This window comes from Tyto alba, unplaced genomic scaffold (assembly GCF_018691265.1).
Source record: "Tyto alba isolate M040663 unplaced genomic scaffold, T.alba_DEE_v4.0 Super-Scaffold_44, whole genome shotgun sequence".
Lineage (NCBI taxonomy): Eukaryota > Metazoa > Chordata > Aves > Strigiformes > Tytonidae > Tyto > Tyto alba.
Window position 1 is genome coordinate 13350583 of NW_024881320.1, and position 17976 is coordinate 13368558.

General features: G+C 47.2%; 1 protein-coding gene across 4 annotated transcripts in view; it reads left to right on the top strand.

The window, feature by feature from the left end:
- The window catches only part of TPCN1 (two pore segment channel 1), a 54658-nt gene that overhangs the window by 1852 nt on the left and 34830 nt on the right, over window positions 1-17976 (top strand). The window contains exons 1-2 of one of the 4 annotated variants that reach the window (XM_042805154.1): window positions 3543-3564; window positions 3746-4635. In XM_042805154.1, coding sequence (XP_042661088.1) covers window positions 4524-4635 — 112 coding nt within the window. In that variant the 5' untranslated portion in view covers window positions 3543-3564; window positions 3746-4523. Of the gene's footprint in view, window positions 1-78; window positions 169-3542; window positions 3565-3745; window positions 4636-10047; window positions 10067-17976 lie in introns of those variants that run through there. The other 3 variants (XM_042805153.1, XM_042805156.1, XM_042805155.1) reach the window with 3 other exon arrangements.

The window sequence follows — 17976 nt, forward strand, 5'->3', positions numbered from 1 at the left end:
TGTGCTTCTTTTTTGGTCTTGTCCTCTCCCCTTTTTCTTTGACTTCAATGTGAGTGTTTGGAACAAGCAGCTTTTCTGGATGCTGGTGGCAGCACAGGTCATGGCCATCTCCCTCATGTCCCACTCATTCTTCTGCTGTGTTCAGCGTTCTTCCTCAGTCTGGGAATGGTGAGTAAGCACAGTGTGTCTCCCCTTCGGGGCCAGGCCTTTTCCTCGGTGCAGACAGCATGAAGTGCCTCTCACTTGGCCTGGCAAGACAGCAGATGCCAGTTACTGCAAGCTTGAGGGCCTTCAGCAGGTTCTCCCTGCACACCCCGACAGAGGAATCCTTTTATTTATCCCAAATGCAGGTAGAATTTCCCCTGATTGCTGACTGAGCCTTCCCAAAGGGACTAAAAGAACCAAAACGTGCCTGAATGGAACTTCTCAAGAGGTGCCAGGTCCAAATATCTGCATGCTCTTTTGAATCTCCCACCGAAGCTTCCCTGCATTGCAGACAGCCTCCCTCGGCTGGGGGGGGCTCCCACTGAGTAAAGCACGTGCAGGTCAGAGCCGGCTTTGCCACTGCTCTGAAAAGTTCATCTGTGTGATTTGGATGGGGCTGAGCCAGAGCTGAGAGCTTTGCTGAGAAACAGGTTCTATCTAACACCACTGTAACCCAGCTAACATGCTGGGAGCTGTTGGGAGCATGGGAAGAGCCAGGACATGTCCACCTGCAGAAGGTCAGGGACAGTTTTGGTGACACTTGGCAGTGGTTTATTCCTTGTCCACTGCACTAGTGAGCCACACAGAGGAGGAGGAGGGTTAGGGGAGCCAGCAGTTCTGGGGCTCAGTGCTCCAGCTGCCCTGAGAGGAAGCAAGAATAACCTGGTGTTATTAAAAGCCTGAGAAGGTCTGTATGATCAGCACCAAGCTTTCAGGCCCCTCCTTACACTTTACAGCAGTCAAGCAGCCTTTTTCCACCTGGGTGAAAACTGTAGGGATGTGAAAGCAACTGAGGCCTTCTCAGAGGAGGGTTTGGGGGTGCTGACATGAATCTGAGCCTATTCAGCTTCATTTGGATGTCGGCAGTGGCAAGCAAGCTGTGCAGCCTGCAGGTCTCTCAGGTGGGCTGGGAGAGAAACCGGAGTGTGATTTGGACACTAGATGGAGACAAGAGGGTTAAGGATTGACACGGAAGCGAGAACCCTGTTCCCCAACAGCAGGTGGATGAGTCTGATCCAGTGAGGTGAGTCATCAGCAAACTGGAGTAACTGCCCTGAAATCAAAGCAGCGGAGAACTGCTGAACCTGAAAGCAGGACATAGCGCAGTACTGGGGTGCTGGGGTACTTGAAAGATGAAGCTTCTTAAAACAAAGAGAGGTTTTATCTGAAAACCAAGTTGGCAGTGGCTTGTATGGCCAGGGGTGGCCAGTTCACCCCCACTACTGTGTTCAGACTCCAAGGAATCAATGGGCGAAACCGCTGACCGTCACATCAGCCACACGCTTTCCTGTCCCACTGTGGCCCAGGTTGTCAACCAGGGCTTCCAGGCAGTCAGGAGGTCAGAACTGGCACTTCCTTGCTATTTACACCACAGGGACAATGTTGGTTAAAGTATAAATACATTGCTTGGGTTTTGTACTGCAGTTCTCACTCGCATTTGATGCTTTACTACTGCCCTGCCCTCTTGTTCTACCAGAGCTGTGCAGTCCAGCACGAGAGCAAAAGGTGCTCCCTCACTGCTGTGGGCTGCCCTGCCTGCAGGAGGCTGGTGCTTGTGTGGAGCAAATGCCAAGTATAAATAAAATTAGGTGGGGGAGATGTCCAGTTGTTTCCTAGTGCCAGATTCACCCTGTCCAGTGTCACCGATGCTCAGGTGAGAGTTGTTGATACAGAGGCCTGAATCACAGCTGGGACTCCTGCCTGCTGCTGCTCTTATTTCTAGTTTTTCTGTCTGCTTAGCATTGTGATAAATCACAAGCCACTGTTGACTCAACCCTGTGTCTGTGTGTTTCAGCAATGTACCAGCCAATCTGGGAACTGCTTAGCTTCCAAAATGAGCTGTGCCCAGCCCTGGGTGCTACAAACAACTATAAAAGATGGTTTTGTGTGCGGGCAGTATTACATTTGCTCTGCTTAGCCCATAGGAGCTTCCCTGTTTCTCAACACATGCCTCCCTGCTCTGCATTTTGGCTAGCGTGCAGCTTCTCCCGACTGGCTCAGCGCTTTTCAGAGGAGGTTTCAGAGCTGAGTCAGTGGATGGGAAGGAAAGGCAGTCCTGTGAGTAAGCTACTTGGTTGGTGTTGCAATTGTGTTGTTATACAGCTGCTCTCCACTGAAATCAGCAGAGGTGAAGCAGGTACACTCTGAAAAACAGTATGCCCATCCTGCCGGGAGTCAGGTAATTACCTGAAGCAGGCAGCAGCCTGACCTGACAGCACTACGGCAGGTTTAACCTCCTCCTGCAGTACCTTTCTGAGAGCCAGTGCTGATTCTCAGTGCTCCAACATGAGCATATTGAGTTGCATCCTTAGGTGCTGAGTGTCCTGCTGCAGCTTGGCATGCTCGTTCGGGGATGCCCGCAGCTCCTGCTTCTGCTGTTTCGCTGCTTTCTGCTTGGTCTGTGGATCTTCAAGTCTTTCAGTCAGCTCTTGCAAGCTGGTTTTGAGGTCTCATCATCCTTGTAAATCCAGCCCTGGAGGGCGACACAAAGAAATACCACTGAGAAGGAGGGTGAGGGTGTAGTGAGGCGTGGGGTGGGCAGAAGAAAGGCTGATTTGCAAAGATGTTGATAATTCAAGGTAATTTAATTGCTCTGGTAGCAAGGGGGATGCTCAAGCTGGACTGGGGCCTTACCTACCCCTTTGTAACACTGGCAGGAATCCTGCTGGTGGCAAAACAATCAGAGCCACGGAGAGAGCCCAGGGGCTTTATCGGGCCCAGGGGCTTTATCGGGCTGGGTTGAGCCCGGAGGGACTGTCCTGGGAACTGCCGGCGAGCAAAACGCTCGGCCTGGATCGAGGGAGCAGATTGATTCATCACACGCTGGGTCGCTTGCTGCCAGCTTGAGAATCCTGGGAGGGGGGTGTCAACCCGGGAACGGGGGAGCGTCGTGGTTCACCGACGGGGCCCTTCTCTGTACCCGTTGCCCCCGGAGGCCGAGCAGCCCTTCCTCCGGGCCCACCGGGGCCCGGCCCGGGAGCGGCCGCTCCCGCGTCCCGCCGTTGCTAGGTGACCGCTCCGCTCACCTCTGACCCCGGGGGCGGGGCCTCAGCACAGCCAATGGCAGCCCGCGCTCCTCGCCTGCCTCTTCCTTCCCGCGGGTGAAGCGGGATGCTATTAGCCCACCACCACCTGGAGCCAATCGGCATCTCCGCCTGGCCGGAGTGGCAGCGCCGCTACCCAATGACGAGACCATAAGCGAGGAAGGAGGCGGGAATAAGCGGGATCCTCTCGCCTGGGCCGAGGGGCGGCGGAGGGCGGGGCGGAGCGCAGATTGGCGGGAGGTTCGGCCAAGGAGAGGCGGCAGGGCGGGGCCGGGCCGGGCGCGGAGGCGGAGCGTCGCAGCGGCCGCGGGCGCCGGTTCGGCGGGGCCGGGCGCCGGTGGCGGAGGGAAGGGAGGTGGGGGGTGTCGGTGGGGTCCGCAGGCATGAGGGGCTGGCGGGGGGCAGGCTCACCCGCGGGGGCTGCCCGGGGAGAGCAGGGGCCGGGGGGAGCGCCCCCAGCGCGGTGACAGCCTCGTCTCGGTGTCCGTCTCTCCTAGGCCGCGGGAGGAGCCCGGTCCCGGGCGCGCTGCCCGCCGCCCAGCCGGGACTGTCGGCCGGGAGGGCTCCCGGCCCGGCTCCGCCGGACTTCCCTCGGCCTCGCCGCGGCCTGCAAGGGAGGAGACGGCGGGAGGGAGAGCTGCGCGGCGGCACCGGCGGCGGAGCGTCCCTGTGAGGCTGCCCGGGGCCTGCGCGCTTTTCCCTTTTTCCTTCACTTTTCAAAGAAATCCGTGACTTCGTGACAGTATATAAAAAAAACCCCAAACCTGCGGGAGCTTCACGTGTGCAGACTCAAACCGGCCTTCTTCTGTCCCTCTTCCCCCTCCCCGCCTGGGACCGAGGCGTTTTGGCTGAGGGGGGACAGAGCCCTGCCTGACGGTGACACTCGGCATCATGCTGGCCCCGGATGCGTCACGCCTGCTCCTTCTCCCGAGTGGGCAGGAGTTTGGCGAGAAGCGCTTTCTTCTGCTTCCACGCTGTACGGCGAGCCGGGCTCTGGCCGCGACGGGCAGCCTGGACGTGACTCTTTGAGTTTTAGCTTTTGCATAAATACTGCCGCTGGGTCTAGCATCCCGCGCAGGTTTTTGAAAGCAGCTAACTAGATTCTTCTTTGAACTGTGGTCCCTAGAGATGGGTACACACGCCTTTATATCCTTACGTCTAGAAGACACCCCTGATGGAAGACTTTCTGGGGAGAGTTTTTGACATAAGCGTTTTACAAGTGGAACTGAAAAACGCATTTAAACTTAAAGTTCTTGGAGCCGCCGGAGGGGCAGGATGGCTGTGAGCATGGATGATGACGTTCCCCTCATCCTCACCCTGGACGACAGCGGGAGCAGCGCCTCGGCCCCTCTCGGTGACCTGGATCGGGAGGAGCTGCCTAACGAAAGTAAGATCACTTTATCGTTGTTTCCTGCCGTCTGTGATGGCCTCGCTGGCTTTCCTCTTTGCAGTGGCTGCTCTTTCTTGCGCTTGCCAGGACCTGAAACTCTCAGAGCTGTCATTCAGCATCCCGGCGGCTGCCTGAGACAATCAGATCAGGAAGTTGCTTATTGTGTTGCTTGTTTACCCCCAGCACCCGCGTTACACCGGGAGGGCAGAGGACGCCGCGTGGACAGGTCCTACCAGTGCCGTTTCTAACACACGTTTTTTGTGGTTTCTGTGTAATAACCTGTGACCTCGTTGTCCTTAAGCTCAACTCTCCTTTCCTGCACACTGGCCCAGAGCGTCTCCTTTTCTTGGCACCGGCCCGCCGTGCCGTACCACTGGCCTGAGCTGTCAGGTGCTGCAGCTGCAATTATGTCACGTAGTATTTTCCTAGCGCCGTAAAGCATCTGTCCTTTGCAACTGTTGTTTTGCCTATTTCTAGTTTACGTTCTGATTTTTGCAATAAGGAAAGTGATATGTGTTGATAAATCCCTTTAACATCATTATTGTATTCTTACCAAAGAACCTGGAGTACTTTTAGACAATACATTCATACTCCTGTTAGCCCGTGCTATTTAGTGGGACAGAGCCAGCCTATGAAGCTGGGAGGGGGAAAACAAAAGCCACCATCTCTTAGAAACATTGCTTTCTCCTAAGTGTGTCTTTGTTAAAGCCACTGCCCTGCACCAGGTGGGATGGGAACAGCAGGTGTGTTTGGGCATGTTCCGTGGGTTTTTGGTTTATGTTATACTTCACTGAATGTGTCTGAGCAGTTCTGTTCAACACATCCCTTTGACTTCCAGTTGACATTGCAGGTGTATTCACAGGTTGTGTGATCCTATTCAAGCCCTTGCTGCCACAAGCCTAATGCTTGTAACAAATAAATTGTTTTCTGGCCCGGCATCACTTTTTTCTACGTTATACCTCTATTTCACACTGCCTCTGTGACTCTGTGATTTGATTTCTCTCTTGCAATCATATGGGTTCCCTTAATTTTCACCTTCTGTGACTTCTTGAGCCAGTCGCTAGTTTCTGACAAGATTCCTCCTCCCTCCTCCTCCTTCTCATCTCCCACCCCTGAAATACACATCCCTGGCTAAATTGCCCAGTTGACTTTTCTAAGCCCTGCTGCATTGTTGCTTCATCGCATCTGCTCTATTGCATCTGTTTGTCTCTTAAAGGTTAGCTCTCTATTTTTTAGTTAAATAGAAGAGAGAATGCTTCATCTGTCCACTGGTCTATTTATAGGTTTTCTTGTGACTAATTTTAATCACTCTTCTCTCATCTTTTTCTCCCACCCGCCTCTCATCCCTTTAAAGAAGAAGCTGGGTGAGGTTTATCATTTGGTTAAAGCCAACACGACTGTGTTAAAGCACAAGCATGAGAATGAATGTATTAATAAATATAAATATTCCACAGTCTGCTTCCCTTGAAATACAGGGAATTATTTAGGGACCAATTTTGTGCTTCTTAAAAGATTGCTGTGTGGTTTTTGAGACTTCATTTTCCGGAATTCTTCGAATGAAGTGTCTCTTGGTATTGAAGAACCGTTATTTTGCTATATGTTTTAATCACTGTTAAAGTTGAATTTGCTGCAAAATATAAAGCTTACTCTATGCAAGTGATACTGAATGATACAGAGCCTTCTGAAGTCAGTGGGTACTGTGAGAGTGCGATGAAAGCTGAGAAGAGGAAGGCTGCCATAAACAACTTGAAAAGCATGTTTATCTCTGGGAAGCGGGAAGCTTAAATTAGTGAGTGAGCAGACTAACGCCATCACTTGCAAAAGTAAGCTTGTTTAAAAACCAGAACATGTAGTCCAGCTTTCCTCTTTGCCTGCAGAGAAAATCCACTGTGAAATGCAGAGAAGTTGTGTCTCATGGAGGCTGTGAGGAATTCAAATGTTTCTCCTCTGCTCTGCTTCCACTTCTCTGCTGAAGACTTAAATGACATTAACAGGACTGTATAATTTCATGGTTTTATTCAGAGGTTTGTCTTTTTCAGGGAAAAAAAGTATGTGAGAACTCCTTTTCAGGAGAGGGAGAGCCTGCCAGGCTGATGATGAGGGCACAGGGACAGGGAAGGTCAGAAGGCTGTTTCCTTCTGGTTTTGTTTTTCTCATGCCTAAACTCTCATAATAGAGTATTCACCCAGATTTTGGAGGAATAGCTCACTTGTTACTGTGCCTGACGGTCGACTCCTAGGGATTTGGTGGCAGGTTAAACACAAAGCTTTTATTTAAGTGTGTCCCCAGCTACCAGCTGGGACTGTTTGCAGTGAAGAACGCATCGTCATCTTCCCAGGTGGGAAAGACAAAGTGGGTGTAACTGCCTTGATGTTAAATCATGTGTCCGAGGTTGATAATAATTAAGTTGCACTCTTGTTTTGTGTTGCTATGTCAATGAACCCCTCTACGTTTTCATCCATATTCCAGCCTGTCACAACCGTCTCACTAAGGGCTGTGTATTTGGGTGATTTCAGTATATCACCTCTCACATTTTTTAAAGAACAATTTGTACTTTTTTTAAAAAAAAAAAAAAAAACAAAAACAAACACTTGATCCATGATGTAGCCTTGTTACAATCAGGTCCTTGGATAAATGAACTTGTAGTTTTAGACTCTTGGTGTTGTCTGGAAATACAGACAAGTTACTGGGTTGAAATAGTGACAGGGTTTTCTGAAAGCAAGCCTGTTGCAGATGTAGAAAGGACGGAATGAAGTGCAAGAGTGTATTCCATTCCATACCTCACACAAGATTCCTCTTCTGGGTAAGTGAATGCCTCGGGGTTAGAATAAAAGAAAGCTAAATGAGAAAACTGTGTGGAAAATTACATTCTTAAAGAAAATGTCCAGCTGCAAAAATTAATCTCCCTAATCGTACAGCTCTTAAGCACTTAATGGGAGAGAATACTTGCATGGGGAGGAATAGTAAAACTCTGCCTTTCTTGTCTTGTGCTGGGATACACGTCTTTCAGGGAGCTCCTGTCTACAGCCACAGTGAAAGGTCAGAATCCTGCAAAGTTGACGGGAATTCAGACCACATCCAGAAAAGTGTGGTTCCTGTGATGCCGATGGCTTTCTGACTGCAACATGTAGAGCTGTGGTGCTGGGTTATTTTGCTTTCAAGCTGCAACAGCTGAAAGAGAGAGAGAGAAGTGCTTTTGTCACTTGAATCCACACTAATTAATATGATGCTGCCCTTCCCTAGAACATCTTATCTGAGAATCTCTGAGTGCTGTACACACTCTAATTAAGCTTCCCAGCACCTTTCTGAGGTGAATGACTAATATTAACTGCTTTTCTGTCAAAGGCAGAAATGGGGATGCAATCCGTGCATGGCCTTTCCCAAAATAGTGTACTGAAAACAGTGAGAAGCAGCTGGAGTTTAGCGATTTCCAGTCCCTCACCTGAACTCCTGGGAAGCATTCAGACGGGGTTCTCAGAACATCTCAAAGTGCAGGGTATGTTTTCCATGTACAAAGGCAGCGTGGATAGCCTTGAAACTCTAGGACAGTGTCTCTCCTTGAGCTGATGGGAACTATAAGCAATAAATGAGTGCACATTGATATATCCTGTATCAGATCAGATACAAGATTCTCCTTTGCCTCCTGCATGGAAATTGCTGTAGCCTCAAGTGGAGTTTCAGTGTGTTCAGAGCAGAAAGTACAGCTCGAAGTGTTGTACAGGGAACAATATGATATTGTATGCCTGTCTCTCCCACACAATGGATTATGGCAAGTGGAAGAAGTCATCTTTAAACTCGAGGTTTTTACAAGAAAGCAGCTGCATCTGTTACTGAGGTAAAAATGAATTATTGTTTCATTGTGGGGGGAGGTGTGGGGAGCAACTGCAACATCGAAGTGTGATGGTTTCTAGAAGGATTGTTGGAAAATGGAAAGTTAGAACTTTGAATGTTGAGGTTTCAGCTGAGCCTCTGCAATCTCAGTTTCTACTGCCTGAAGAGTAAATTGTTAGGAAAACCAGAGCCAGCCTGGTCTTTTGGGTAGAAGGAGAATTGTTGACGCATGTGCCCCCGTGCCTGTGCGCTGCTGTGAGGGAGCAGGTGGCTCCAGGCGAGTAAAGAAAATGACGTTTCCCTGTTGGTGAAGTTGGAGGGGCTGCCCAGGGTGTGCTTGGTGAGGAATGTGGCTGTGGGCGAGGAAAGCAGTGAGTGTGTGCCGCGCTCCCCGAGCGGCGGGAGGAAGGCCCCTGCCCTCGCCTTGTTCTGCACGCCGGCCCGGTTCCTGGTGAAACGGGCGAAGAGGCTTTCGGCAAAGCTGTCCTTTTTGTAGCTGGCTGATGGAAATGCGTGTGATCTTTCTGAAGACAGACCCTAATTACAGCATTAGTGGATGTTGTATACAACAAACTCATCTTTTTAAAAAAAAAAAATGAATTTACTAATCCACAGGTAGACATATGCTTTTGGGGGGTGGCCCCGGATTTGGGGCAGTTAATGTCATTCTTTTGAGACATATGAGCCACCTGGATTTTGATGTATTCGGTAACCGGTGCAACCTGAAGTGATACAATTCTCTTCTGTGTTGGATCTGGTTCTAGAACATGATTGTATCAGGCGTGAGACAAAATAAGTCTGTCCGCATAGTCCACAGCTTCAGCTCCACTGGTCAGTGAGTCTTCAAACTTCTCTGTTGGCTTCCTCCTGCTGCCGCTTGCTGTAGTGACACCCGGGGACAAAACTGATTTCCAGGTGTAAAACAAGTGTACATTTTCTGAGGGAACAAATCAGAGAATAAATACCTGACCTCTGCGGGAATGCTGTGACCACACAAACCCTTAGGAGCTGTGCTTCTTGAGGAACCACTTTAGTTGCTGTGAAAGCATTCTGGCTTTGCTACCTTTGAAAGAAAATAGGCGTTTTAAATGCCAGCCATCTAGTAGATTTAATAAATCCTTCAGGATCTGTAGTTTTTGATCCTCGTGTGAAAGTAAGGATTTCAAAGATGGTTATTTGGACTTGGGCGTTAGTTATGAAATGCCGTAGCTAATTGGTGTGAAGAAACAGGGGACGAGGGAACAAGCAAACACTTGCAGTGGACCTGGCAGATCCCAAGATCTCTGACTGCCAGGCTTTTAAACAGCCTTTTGGATTATCTGATGGCTTTCTTGGATGCTACGCAGGATATTTTCTTGCGTCATGGCTCCTAGTTCTACCGATTTGCCTTTAATTAGTTCCAGCAGCAATGCTTCCACTGCTGTGTTTAGAGGTGAATCATGGCCAGAGCACAGGACTGAGATCTTGTTTTCGGCAGCAACCTAGTGCTGCTGTTGAAGCCGCTCCTCCCTGTACCTGGGGTAGGTCAGTTAACGTCACTGTGGTTAACATGTCTCATCTGAAAACCACAGATTACTCCTTCCGTGGAAGTGGACAGGTAGGCTTCATTACTTTGTTACGAAGAGGTGCTGTTTTGCATGGCTGTGCATGATTTATTTTTCTTAGTATGTACCTGCTTAAAATTTATAGAGAGGGGAATTTTTTTCAGAAGCACAAGTGGTAGTTCGATGCTGGATTGTTGTTTATGCTTCTGAAAGTCTCATTTCTCCGACCTAACAGCCTTGCATTTTGCAACTTCTGCCAGTGTTTCTCTAATCCTTTCCTGGCCTAGATGACTTATAATGAATGTTTTAAGCAAGCAAAGCGAAGCAAAACTGCCTCCGAGATGAGTGAGGGGTGAAAATCTTGGAAAGGGAAATGAACACCCAAAACATAAGGAGATTATTGTTTTCTCCTTCAGTACAATTCATTTCCCCGGGTGATGAGCTCTGTAAACTCAGAGGAAGGAGGTAAATGCTGCTTTTTAGATGTTGGGTATCTTTTGATATTATGTTAGAAATAGTGGAAAATGTGCGTCTGCTCTTTAACATTCCACATGCCTCATCCTCTGGAATCTCATTTATCCTGAGAATTCAGATTTTCAGGCAGGACCGACCACCTCAGCTGTGCTTAAATACCTGCTGCACTGAGAGGGTAGAGCTGGTACCTTTGATTCCAGAGAAACAGCACTGTGTTGCCCAGAACTCACAAAAGCATTTGTATTGAGACATTCTCAACATGACTCTGTAAATGTGGTACCTATAGAAGAAAAACTGTGAGCAGAGTAAAGCACCAGGAGGTATTGCAGGCTGCAGTTATCTTGTGGGGTTTTTTTTCCGAGCCTGCCTTGTTTTCTTAGCCCTGCAGGAGATCAGTTTGCACAATGCACACATTGTGTGTTTCACAGTAGGATGCTTTGTCAAACAGAATCTCTGCACTGTTGACTCTTTCCCGCAGTAAAAAAAAAAAAAAAAAAAAAAATCCTAGTGATTCGGTCTTGAATGCCCCATGCTGTTCAAATCTGAGTGAGTAAAAGCGTATACAAGGTAAAGAAGACTTGGGTTAGTGTTGCATTATCCAGGAGTCAAATGGTTCTTTCTCCTTTGTCATCTCCCGGAGCACTAGGGATTGATATAATCTTTCAAGCACGATCACTGTAAATTAGGGAGGATGCTGCAGACTGGGGCAAGGAGTGTGGAAGCTTCTCTCACTCCTTTTGTGAAGATGGGAGTAATGACCTTGATGCTTTTAGGGAACCTGTTCCCTTCATGTGTGTCTTCTCCAGTACACACAGCTCACATCTTTTTGGTGTGATAGCAGAAGAATAGGCTAGGCTAAGTGTTTTCTCCTCAAGCTGGCTGCTGTAGTTGGAAGATGCAGGGGTAAGGGCATGTGCTACGGCATTGGAAGGCTCTGCTTTTCGAACAGGTGGTCCTGGAACTATAAAAGATGTTAAGGAGTTTGAAAGTGTTCAAGCTGCAATTTTAAATCGACAACTTTCCAGCTCTAACCGGTCACTCCTCAGCCACTGCAGCTGACTTGGGAACATTTGGCTCAGGAAGCGGAACAACAGTTGGAAACAAATAGCGATTAGTTTTTTCATGGCTTCCCAGGGAACACATCAGTTTGTTCGTTTTTCCCCTCATTTTTGTGATTCCTGTGGATTTTTAAGGCACTGTAGATGCAGGATGTTCAGTTTAGCCAAGCTTGCTTACTGGCAGATTAAAATGAGCAAAGGCTGAACACGCTGCGTTCACTCATCATAACCAATATGATGCTTCTCAGAACTTCCTTTGCCCTTGGTATCTTCACCGAGGAATCCTGCCTGCTGCTGTCAGCCCCCCTGCGTTGAAATCCCATTTTACCCATTTGAATGCTGTAAGAAGTGCTGTATAAACTAAACAGGAGCATCTGTGAAGTGGTTAGAGTTGTTGTTGATTGCCTTTTCCTTATTGCCTTTAGGGGATTTAAGCTTGAATTTGCTGGAAGTAGAATTTATGAGCCAGAACGCTCCATTTCTGATCCTTAAGCTGGGAAAAGTGTGGTGAATTTGATAGGTCTTTCTCTTGCTTCCAATGTCTCTGGCTTTTGATCTGGACCTTGCAGGGCTCTCCCTGTGTCTTTAGCATAATTGCTTTTTGCATGTTGAGAAGATGCCTGATTTTTACATGACTTTTTTTTTTCATGGAGAGCCGTAGGACCAGCTTTAGGATTTCATCCATCTGCTTCTAGTGAGCAGTTCAGCAGGAAGCTCGTGCACCTCTACTGCTGGTCTTTTCATCTGGAAGAGGGAGGCCGAAAAGGTGTGTTTGCGTTGATCCACTGCAGCACTGTATGGTTGATGAAAGATCCTGAGGATGATGAGAGGAGACTGCTGTGATTTGAATTATGGTGTGGGGGTTTGAAGCTTGTATCCAGTGCTGGTTTTATAATCACGATCTAGTGGGGTCTGTTTGGAACAAAAGGCTTTTCTTTTCCTTCCTATGTGGGGGAATAAAATTCAGGATGTGTCTCTGTGCACAGCCATGTTAAACCCTTTGATTCCATGGGGCTGGACACCTTAGCTACTCTCTTACATTTCCTATGTGACTGCCTAGCAGACGTGTATATGTATATGCTTTCATCTGGGAATTCCCGATCACCTGTATTTTATTCTAACTATAACTATTTTTCTGAGAACACTTTCACTATCCTCAACGGATTTGGGAAAGTTTATTGTACAAAAGTAATGTAGGCTGCTAAAGGATTTCACTAGAATGCACAAATACGTTCCAGCTCTTCATTAACTAAATGAAGAAATGCCTGTAGAATTAAGACTAAGTGATCAATCCTGCAAGTGGGAGCACTGAAAACTCCCCAGGGTCAAATTGTACTGGTGAGTTGGCTATGTCATTTACAGGATAATCAGACGTGGGAGGAGGAGGGAAGGGATGCCATCCTCTACAGCTAGTGCTTTTGCAGCTGCTGGCTGGAGGTGTGGGGCTCCAAAGGAAGAGTGTAAAGGCAGAAGGTTTGACTAGTACAATATTTCCACAGTCTATCCCCTTTTTTCTGTGGCACAGTCACCCTGGCTGGAGGGGATCTGTGCCTGGTGAGAGGCACAAGAGCTGTGGTGTAATCCATCTTGTAAATGCAGTGTTCCTACAACACAAAACAGCAATGTCCAGCTGGTTATTTAGTTAGGTAGTGGGGAGTCACTGCAGAAATAGGAAAATGCTGCTGTTTGTTGCCCATTTGCTTGTTTTTCATGGTGCAAAGGGGAATATTGTTTCTCCAGGGTGCTGAGCAGACCAGAAGTGCTGGAAATGTGATGGAAGAGAGGAACGCTTCCGGACACTTGCTTGCTCTGTGGCTCTGCTTTGTTACCTGCATAGTATTAAATGTTCTGCTTTTTCTGAACTGCTGGCAGGTGCAAACAAGCAACCGCTTTGATCCTGCCTGTATTAAGTAAATGTTCGCAGGCAACTTAGAATTTTGGCATCAGGATGGGGGGGGGGGGGGGGGGGAAGTGACCAAGGCAAAGCCCCTTCCTTTCAAATACAAGGCTGGTGGCAGGCCCTTATCTCTAGTGGTTGCAAAGGGGGATACTTCAGAACATTGTGCTCTCTCAAAGTATATGAATCGTTTTCAAATGCATCCAAAACTGAAATGCTAATGGAAGCTTTAACGCTGCTGGAGAGGCAGCAAAAAGTCACAGTATGGACATGCCTGTGTGAGCATGAAGCTAACAGGAAAGCAGCTGCAGTGCTATACAGCAAACGAAGAAATAGGATTTGGGGGGTGGAGGAAAATCACGAAGAGAAATGTGGTCAGCAGAGTTAAAAGTGCTCTAAAGGACTCAAGAAATAAAAAGACATGTTAAGTGATACCATCCTGTTAAGAATTCAAGGTTGAACACTGGTCAATAACGCTATGGGGAAGCTCAAGAAATACTGTAGGTATTCTCTATTTGTTGAAAAGCCAGATGACCTGGTCATCGTATGATCTATTGTTCCTGCAGTTAAATAAAGTAGAGTTTAAACAGCTGATTCTAAAAGTAGGCATTTAAAAATCAGCATAGGACTGGTAAGGCTGCAGCTGAGGCAGTCTGAATATTGCTGTGATGGTGACTTTCTTCTAGCCCCAAAAGGTGTTTTACACCAGGTGGGAGATTGCAGACCAGACAGCCAAACAAGGTTTCCAGGCAAAATAATGGGAAAACAGCAATAGCTCTTCTAAAATCTGCATTTAAACAACAGTTTTTCATGTCAGTCAGTGGGGGTTTTTGAAAAAGTAAGCATCATATGAACCTGAAGTCATGCATTGACTTCTTTTGTGAGGTTACAAGATAGACTGACAGTGTTTTAGAAGATATTTGTTTTGGCACCCATGTGGCATTTTGATCGAGGAAGTGAATTGTATGAATCAACACTGTGCAGCTAATGGCTCTGCACACTGGCTGATGGACAGGTCTCAAAATCCAACTGGTTATTGGGACTGGTTAGTGAACAGGTACGTTATTAGCAGAGGCTGTCACAGGGGTTAGATTTTGTCCCTGTGCCAACTGCAACATTTCTTTCTGATCTGGAAGGGGGGGGAAAAAAAAAAAAAAGGCAATTTCTGGTCAAGTTAGGAGATGCCACAGGTTGGGGGGCATAGTAAGAGTGAGGGTGGGAGCTTAGTGATTAGAGCCACTTAATAAGATGGATGCAGGGAAGCCGCGTGCGCATTGCTGTGACCAGCCGTAGGGTCGTGTATCTTCAAGGGTAGAGGGGGCTGCCTTGGCAAGCAGGGAGGCTGAGCTGAATCTGATTTCACGAGCAACGGAACTGAAAGTGGGCATGTGGGACACTTGTCCAGTGAGCCAGTGTGTGTATTCCTTGGTCCTCCCAATAAGAATAACGATTAGGGTAGGTAGGTAAGTGATGGTGCCATCCGTATTGGCTCTAGAGTAACCAACGTGTTCATGCTTGGTGTGTTTCTAGTGCCCTTGCTCCAGCTCATCCAAGATCCAAAGAGGCTCAAAGGTAACTTCAGTAACTGGGTAACAGTGGAATTGTGTCTGCTGGTTGAAGCTGGAGAAATTCAGACAAGGAATAAGGCACGTATTTGACAGCGTGGTTAATGTTTGGAATCACTTTATAAGAGCTGAAGAAAGTCCTGCAATGCTGGAAGACTTTTGAAGTCAAAAATGTTCATTTTCTGAGGGTACGGTTCTGATTGAGGTCTGTAGGACTTGAAGTAAGGACCAGCTGGGGGAAAGCCCTCTGGCAGCTGGTTTGCAGATGTCAAACTAATGATTTAACTCTTTCCTTCCTCTCCCGCCTCTATATGTAACCTCTTCAGTTCCTAGCAGTGGTTTCTAGAAAATGTGCCTTTTTTTAATTAATGGAGAGCAGTTATGCAGCACTAGAGGCTGGGCTTTACCCCATTTCTTTGCATGCATCTTCCTCTGAAGTTGGCAGCTTCTCTTTCCTGGCTGAGACACGATGATGAGGCAGAGGAGATGTGGCAGTGTTGCATTTCTAAAGAACTTTCATTGGTCTCAGCCTGTCATGGTAAGACATTAGAGTATTGCCATGATATTGTTATTTACCTTCATTTATCTCATTTTCTTGCTATCCCTCTCTCTTTAAGGCAGAAAGGTCGGTATGGCACATACCTTATTACTGCCTACTCCATTCTAGTCCTGCTCCAGCACTGGGTGCCCATGCGGGAGGTTTCTTGCCCAAACTAATACTAGTTTCTCACGCGAGGGAAGCGCTTCCTCCCTGCTTCCCACTGCTAACTTTGCGACTTCCCCGGAGAGCTGCTGGCGGCTGGAGCTGGCAGTCGGACTTGGCAGCACACTGCTTTCGTTAAAAAGGCCAGATTGCAGCTTAATCAAACATCTTTCCAAACTGCATCAGGAAAATCCAGAGCCTCTGCTTTGGAGAATTGAAATGAGGAACGTGCTCTTAAAATGCTGACATTGTGTTGTTACTGATGCTAAAGGAGATCTTTAACATGTTAAAACCATGAGGCATTGGTTTCCTTTTTTGGAACAAAAAGAGGAAATTCCTTCATGTAACAGGATGTGTTAAAGAAATGCTATATCTGAGGGATTCTGATATTGGCTCTTTCCCTTTCTGTTATTTCCTCAAAAATTATGAATTATAAATACGTGTGTGTGTGTGTGTGTATTTCATGTCTGGCCTCTCTCATGAGCCATAGCCTTAGGCAGAGCTTGTCTTTTTTTTTTTTTTCCTCCTTTTTTTTTTTTTTATTATTTCCAATTGTTTTTTCTGTTCAAAATTAGTTGTTTCATGGAGTTTGTCAATGGCTCCAATATTTAATTCCAGTTACAGAACAATCTCTGTAAAGACTTTGTTGCTGTGATATGATTGGACTGACAAGGTTATTGAGCGTATGAGTTGCTAAAAGGATGGGTAATGTAAGGTTGTAGATGATCCTTCTGTTGTGGCTTTAACTTCCCCTTTTTGTGGTATGGAGGTTCATTTGTTAAGATCCGAAATAAAGGATATGAAACTAGCAGCAATTTGGCTTAATACACAAGCAAGATTCTTAATCGTGTTTTCCTAACGCAGCCTTTCCTTTTATGTGAGTTTAACTATTAAAAATGCTTTGGCGTTGACTTTGTAACTATGTTAAGAAGTAGGTACTCCTGTGTTATACAGTCTCAGATTACAAGAGGGCTTGGTTCCGACTCTCCTCACGGTATTTCATGGACTTTCTCATGCAGGGGGATTCAGTCACACATCTGTCAGGAAGCAGCTTTGTGGAAGAGTGCTTGGGCACGTGGCGGTTTGCATGAGCTGCTGGCAGGCGATGCAGCTGAGGAGCAAGAGCTAGTGGGGTGGGTGACATTAGTCTTACAGGTTGCAGCTCTGAATTGAGAAGTTGATCCTGTTTCGCTGCTGACTGCTGCAGGGGCTTTTGAGCTGTGTGCTCCAGCGTACCAGTGAGCTATGGGAGGCTTCTAGGGCCAGGGCGAAGTGGCCTCTCCAAGAGTGACAAAGCATCCATCAGTTCATCTTCAGCTGCTGAAGCTTCTCGCTAACCTAACTGGGGATCCCAGACATCCCAAAAGGGAGGGATCTGTCCCTCTCACTCTTGCAGCTACATATTCAGGAGTGAAAATAGTCCAGCGATCAAACATTTTCTGGCCAAAACTTCCCACATAACACTGCAAGAGGAATAAAAATCAAGCCCTGGAATGACTCAGGGTTGAGACAGGACAGGAGGTGCCCTGAAGAGATGAGGCAGTAAACTGCACAGATGAGGATCTCCAACCAAGTGATCTTGGCTGGTTTAGATAGGTAAAATTATCATCATCCTTATTTTCTTAGAAGCTTTTTACATCTTTTTTATTCTTCCTTACAAATGTCTCTTTTTGTTCTCAGCAGGGTGGTGCAGGAGGTAAATGTCTGAGTGAATTGTCATAGCTCATCCCCATCTCAAACAGTTAGCAAGCCGCAGAGCAAACGGTTAACTAAATACTGGCTCTGACCCACTCAGAGTAAGAGCTGGCTGGAGGCATGGCTTCTGCTGAGAAAAAACAATTTCCTACCATGCTTTAGCTCTCCTGTCGTTGTGCTTAGTTTGTGCATCAGGGTTTTTACATGTGTGCAGTGCAGATGTTAGCAAGGATACAGTGGTCCTCTAATTAAACAATGCACAGCTTAAGTTGTCTTCAATATGAGAAGATAGGCAGCGCAATTGATAAGAGGCAATAATATATAAAAAGTGGCTTACCATGCTGAGGGACATCTGCTCATCCTTCATGTGGATTCGGCTCCCTGTAGAGTGGTGGATGATAGCACAAAGAGAGCTCGTGTTGATGCTGTAGGAACTCACTGGGTTCTCGAAAAAAGGCGAGGAGGGTAGACTTGAGTCACCTCATACCACTAACAGGAAGTAGCAACATCCATGTTTTTAAAAAAACTTTTCTGTGTTAAATAGGAACCCGAAGTGACTTTATTTGTTGAG